The sequence below is a fragment of the Nannospalax galili genome, unplaced genomic scaffold (assembly GCF_000622305.1).
Source record: "Nannospalax galili isolate Female #2095 unplaced genomic scaffold, S.galili_v1.0 scaffold1639, whole genome shotgun sequence".
NCBI classification, from domain to species: Eukaryota; Metazoa; Chordata; class Mammalia; order Rodentia; family Spalacidae; genus Nannospalax; species Nannospalax galili.
In genome coordinates this window covers 1,501,383-1,507,860 of record NW_008343206.1, presented here as the reverse complement: position 1 = coordinate 1,507,860, position 6,478 = coordinate 1,501,383, and the positions used below count along the sequence as shown (strand labels likewise).

The following is a 6,478-nucleotide window of genomic DNA, read 5'->3' as shown; positions in this document are numbered from 1 at the left end:
CGGGGGAGGCTGGGAGGGAAGAAGGGTTTGGAGGGATTTGTGAAAGCAGGGAGAGGGTGCGTACCTGCAGGTAGATGGAGGAGTGAAATTCAGAGAGACAGGGAGGATGGGCAGATGGATAGGAACTACAAGAGGGAACAGAAAGGGGGATGTGGACACAGGGAGGCAGGAAGGGTTGATGGAGCAGGCGGAGAGGAGAAGAAAGGAGCAGAGGCCAGAGCACACTGCGGGACGGGGTACTGTGCTGTCAAGGACGGAGATGAGGGACCAAAGGTGTCCAGTGGCTGCTCTCAGACTGCTTGAGCTGGAGGAGGGAGAGGAAAGAGGGAAGGCTGAGGACCAACAGATGCACCTGTGTGTCGAGCCCAAGGAGAGATGGAGGGCACAGCACACTAACAGCTGGTGGGCACATAGGGTGCCACTGAGAACATGACCTCAGAGGAGCAGTTTAGTGGACTGATGTTAAGGCTGGTGGTGATGGGAGGGAGCAAGGGGGTCTGAAGGCTTGTGTGCCAACGAGTAGGTGGAGGGTCCGTGCTACCTGGATGGGGTGAACGGAGTGGAAGATGGACCAATGGAGTCGTGCATTTCTTATGATGGGTATGTTCTGAGGAAGGTCAGGTGACTTCACCATCATGACAAATCATAGAGTACTTACACAAATTAAACCGGCTACGACACCACCAGGTGATGCAGTCCTAATGGGACTAGCATTGTGTATGTGGCCTGTTATGGACTGAAATATCACATTACGATACAAGGATACATGGATGGGTAGACAGATAGGTGAGTGGATGTGTGGGTGGGTGAGTAGATGGGTAGGTGGATGGGTGTGGTATGGACAGACGGATGGATGGGTGGCTGGGCGAATAGATGGATGGATGAGTTGGTGGGTGGGTGAATGAATGGATAGGTGGATGGCTGGATGAGTAAATGGGTAGATGGGTGGGTGTGTTGTGCATCGATGGTGAGATGGGCATGTGAATGGGTAAATGAGCAGATGGATGGATGGATGGGTGGGTGGGGGTGGATGGATAGATGGGTAGATGGGTGGGTGAATGGATTGGTGGAGAGGCATGGTATGGATATACAGATGGGTAGATGGGTGTGTGGTTAGGCAGGTGAATGGGTGGATGGAGAACACTGATATTCAGGAAGAAGGAAATGAGCAGGTATGTATTACGTGCACACACACCAACACAGCACCTTCTCTCCTATTTTAGCACTTCCCTCTCACTGGGGAGCCCCCAAGCCTCCAGAGCTCAGGTTGAGCAGTTGCCACATGCTGGCTGCACTGCACCCCCATTTCTGTCCTCCACACTTCTGCTCCCCACAGAGGATGTCCACACTTAGTGTTTGCTCCTTTAACCATGTGAAACACCTTTCCCTCCACCCATCCTCAAGACCCAGGAGAAAGACTGCCTCCTCCCAGAAGCCCCTGCCCTGAGCCCCACTGGGTCATGTGTCCTCCCAGTCTCATCCGTGGTCCATTCACCCATTCAAACAACATTCTTTGACTGCCATGCTGGTCACTTTGCTTTGAACACTGATGACACCAAGATGAGGGTGGGCCTGGGGGTGGGGCAGGCAGATGTGTCCAAGGAAGGAGGCTCTTAGAGGCTGGGTAGGAAAGAGACACAGACCTCACACCAAAGACGGAAAGGACACCTGGGAGTTAAGGTGCGCACACAGTTCACGATGCTTCCCCGGGAAAGGGAAGGCACTGGAACTCCGAGATGGGAAGCTGGATTCCATCCAGCTAAAGGCGGAGTCGTGCCGTTAGGAGGCAGTGTGTGGAGAATGCATGAATGGAAAATTGATTTTCTGTATTTTGTACTTCCCCTGACACTTGGCTTCCATCTCAGCCTGCATGAATCTGACCCGGCCCACGTGCATGAAGGGATGGATGGTGGCCTGGTAGGAGATGGATTGGTGGGGCAGGTAAGGACACCACCATCTCACACCCACTGCCTAACAGCCCCGCAGGCTCATGTGCTGGCTTAAACAATGTTGTCTCTGTTTGTGAACAGATGAAGGGAAGGATTCAGCAAGTCAAGGTGCCTAGAGAACCAGCCAAGTCCTCCTGAGTCCTCTTCCACTTGTGTGTTTGTGCCTGTGTTTGCAGCAGGTCAGGAGGCTACAGCTGGGGGCACAGGTGAACCAATTCCCAGGCATCAGGTGAGGCTCGACCTGGTCCAGGCTTACCCTGCACACCCCCGGAGAAGCCCCGAAGCCTCAGGGAGCAGCAGTATGAAGGAGAAGGGGAGAGCCCGCTCCTCTCCCAAGTGTCAAACTCACACCCCAGCACACACGCAGCACCATCCAGAAACACTTGACCTACCTACAGCTCACACCAGATGGGCTACCCCGCCTGGCCAGTTGGACACAGCCTGAGCCAGGGGAGGAGGGGACAGCTCCCAGACAGGATCCAGGCACCCATGCCCACATCCTCAGGCCGCATGCAGCACAGGGAGAGACGGCACCAGGGGAGGCTGGGTTCCATAGCAGCCTGGAATGATGCGCTCTGCCCTGCACTGGCCCGGGGAACAGAGCTGAGTTGGCCTTAGGACAGTCCAAGTCCCTAGGGCTGGTTCTCATGTTGCCCCTCTGCACAAGCACACATACACACACTTATGTATTGATACACTAATATTTGCATGCACACTTACAATGCAATGTCTACTTAAACATGTGTTCACTTACGATGCACACACAGATGCACATAGGCACTTATACTGACACCCCTCACATGCATGTGGACAGTCATTTCTACATGTGCCCTTGCACACTCACACACAGGCGCACTCACATGTGCATTCCCTCACACACATGAACATGCTACATGCACATACTTATGTGCATGTAATGATGCTCAGACACACTCAAGTGTCCACACTCACATCCATATAAACACGCCCACAGAAGCACACACTTAACATTCACACTAATACCCATGCCACACACTCAAATACAGACACACACGCACTCAACCAAACATGTGTGGTAAGTCACACACATGTACAAATACACACATGCTTTCACAGATCTGCACTCATACACACAAGCCCTGCACCCGTGGGGCAGCCCAGGGTGAGACACCCAGGCCTGGATGGAGATGAAGGTATGATGATGTGACATGCTGAGCATGAGTCCGGAAGAGGAGGAGAGAGCCAGGTGGCCAGGCGCATGATACGGACCATGGTGAGGTACACGCTCACAGATGGATTGTGGGCTGGGCTGGGCTGTCCAGGCATCCTGCCTTCCAGGTCAGCCCAGCCCTCTCTTTAATCCCTGCTGCTCCCCCAGTCCTTGCCACTACTCCCCTAACAGAGCAGCTGCAATCTCGAGACTGCATCTGGCTTGGGCCATTCAAGTCTGGGCTCAGGAAGTGATGATCTATGTAATTGTGAGCCAAGCCCTTCCTTCCGGAGTGGCAGGATTGGAGGAGGGCACCCAGGCGCCATTCCCACACCCTGCTGGTGGGGCTCTAACAGCCCAGGGCTGCTCACTTCTTACCTGGGACACCAGCTGTACCATTCTGGACACATCTGCTCCCCGGCCCCACAGCTGTGGCTATTCTCCCACTTTGCCCTAGGGTGGGGGTGGAGGGGTCCCGCCGGCCTGCCATCCTGCTCTGCTCCCAGTCAGTTCCTCCCAGTGCAAAGGGGAGTTGGTCTTGGAAGTTGTATCCATTGTGGGTGCAGAGCGGGGTGGGGGAAGGGATGTTTCTCTACTCTTACCCAGGGCTGCTCAGGTCAGCAGGCTTTGGTCTCTTACCAAGCACCTGGCTGGGTGGGTATAAGTGCCTGGCATCAGGTCCCCCAGAGAGGGGTGACATAAGAGGCTCTGAAAGGGCCCTGAGGCCACCCCTCTGCTTTTTGGCAGGCACAAGATTCCAAGTCCTCTGGCTCTACCCGGTCTCATCTTATTCACCTAGGTGTGGCTGCTGGCCAGGCCGAATTCCCATGTCCCTTGACCAGAGGACAGGACCTTGAGCTCTGAGTGCCTGCTCGAAATGGCTGGGCTAAACTGGCTGTGCAGAGCTGATGATCCGGGTCCCACCCACCCCACCCCCAGGGCCTAGACCTTCCGAACAGCCTCACTTCTCTGGATCCAGGACAGATCTCTCAGCTGGGCACGCATCCCTTGGCTCTTCAACTGCAGCTGCTCTGTCCTGGGCTCCACTGAGGGATGGTCCACCCCTTGTCCTGCCCCCTCCCCCAGCCCAGTCCACCCCTTGTCCTGCCCTCTCCCCCAGCCCAGGCTCACTTTAAGGGAGTAGGCCAGGGCGATGAAGCCCAGGCAGCAGAAGTTGAGGTAGACGAAGTTGAAGATGGACCACAGATAGTAGTCGTTCACCTCGGTGGTGTCAGGGTAGACCTCGATGACCGTGGTGGGGTTTGTCATCGTCTTCTTCTCTGCTAAGTGTTTGCAGGCCTGGGGGGCACCAGCTGCCCGAACACTGTCGGTCTTGCTACTTTTAGATTCCATGGGGAACAGAGTGGGCGCCATGGGAGGTGAGGCCGAGGGTTCAGGGGCCGGGGCGGCTGCAGCCTGCAGGGCAGGTGGCTTGGACACACAGGCGAAGCAGCCCTTGGGCGAACCTGCTGGGGGCCTGGGAATCCAGAAGGCCCCGTCCAGGGGGACTCGGGCTTCCTGGGCGCCGTCCGTGGTGCTGGCCGTGGCTCCCAGCTGGGCTGGGCACTGGCCGGGGCCCTGGACAGAGGGACAGAGTGAGGAGGAGCTGGGCCCCAAACACCCAGGAGCACCCACCCTTGAGCCTTGCAGCATCTTCCCCTGGAGCCCCATCCACAGCCCCAGGGAGATAGAAAGCCCCGCGAGGGGGCCAGCCGCCAGCCTGCCCGCCACCTGCCTCCCCGACCCGGCCCGGCCGCTGCCGCTGCCAAAGCCCTTCGCAGAAGCCTTGGCAAGCACATCGGGGCTTTTCATCGCGTTGCCATCTGCACACAAACATTCACCCACCGACACACACACAACAGCACCCCCTCAGCACGCTGACACCCTGTTGCGATCAGCGGAGCACCCCTGAACCCCCGCGCAGCCAGGGCACGCAGACCTACAATGACACCGCTCTGCTCACCAACTAGCAGAATGTGCAGCGCTGGCAGAGACGCACAGACGCCAGCACCACCCGCCGGGCTCTCCGGCCCCGGCACGCCCGCGCGCCCAGACGCGCCAGGTAAACAACTGCCCACCGTGACCCACAGCGCGACACGCACAGCCGCACGGGCTCAGGCACGTAGCCAGAGACGCACAGGCGCGGGGCTCCAAACTCGAGTGCATCGCCCCGCAAACCCGGCCGAAAGCGGCACCGGGCACCCCAAGCACGCACAGTGTCACCCGGAGCCCCTCACTCCCCCATCCCCGGTGCCACGAACAGACGCACAACGACGGTTCCAAGAGGCGGCCAGGCTCTCGCGCCCTGCGCCACCGAGCACTGACCGCCGAGCACCCGGGGCTGCGGCCCGGGCTGCGCGGTCCCGGTTTGGGCCGGGTCTGCGGCAGCCTCCCGGACCGCGCGCCCTCACCTACTGGCGACGACTCGTAGCGCGCGTCCTTCCGCCGTCCCGGCCGGTATCTGTCCGCGGATCTGCGTCCCAGCTGCCCAACCTTGGGGGCGGGGAGCGCGGGGCTCGGCGGCGCCACTGCCTCCCCCGCTGCCGGTGCGCGTTCCGCAGCGCCAGGCCGGGCCGCGGCTGCAGCCAGAGCCTGACTCACGGTGGCGGAGGCGATGGCGCGCAGACACCTCAGCCTCCTCCCTCGGGAAGGAGGGGGGCCCCGGCCGGACGAAAACCGGGACCCCGGGGGAGTTGCAAGCCAGGCTAGGCTGGGACCCTTGCAAGTCCTGAACTGCACAGCGCCCGTCTCCTTAGCCCACCGAGCTGTCACCCCAGCCCACCAGTCCTCGCTCTCTAGAGACCCTCAGCTCCTCAGCAAGTCTCTCCTGAACCCCCCACCTACCTGCCCAAGAGCCAGCCCCTCTTCCTGCTCTTCTCCTGTGCATGCTGTTCCACCAGCTCCAGGGTCAGTGCCTTCAGAACCCCCTTCCCTTAAACCTCGCTCCAGACCCGGCCTGTTGAGTCTCACCTCCCACACTTCTGCCCTCTCCCCAGGATGTCCTGTCCTGCTCTCAGCCTCCCTAAGCCCATCCACAGTGGAATCCACTCTTCCTCCAGCTGTGCCCCATCCTAACGCGTAGCTGAGCCCCCGCCTGAGCTGTCCCTGTCTATCAGGCTTGGTTTTGGAGCCTCTGGTCCCTTGAAACTCCCAGACTGCAAGATCAGAGTCCCTGACAAATGGGATGTAGGGCACCAAACCCCCATTGAAGAACTGGTGTTTGCTCAATCCCGTCTTCCAAGTCCTCTGTCCCCAAGGTCAAAGCCCCGAATGATCCCTTCTGAGCCCACCAAGTGCACCTCCTTCAGTGCCCCACCTCTGACCCCAGCCCTGTTGGAGT

At 58.9% G+C, this 6,478-nt stretch overlaps 1 protein-coding gene across 1 annotated transcript in view; it reads right to left on the bottom strand.

Moving 5' to 3' along the window:
* Positions 1-6,025, bottom strand: part of Ifitm10 (interferon induced transmembrane protein 10) — a 12,309-nt gene extending 6,284 nt beyond the window's left edge. The window contains exons 1-4 of the mRNA XM_029566494.1: positions 5,983-6,025; positions 5,334-5,780; positions 5,082-5,251; positions 4,270-4,716 (exon numbers count right to left, since the gene is read on the bottom strand). Of these exons, the coding sequence (XP_029422354.1) occupies positions 4,270-4,716; positions 5,082-5,251; positions 5,334-5,780; positions 5,983-6,025 (1,107 nt within the window). The remainder of the gene's footprint in view (positions 1-4,269; positions 4,717-5,081; positions 5,252-5,333; positions 5,781-5,982) is intronic.
* Positions 6,026-6,478: the final 453 nt, after the last annotated feature.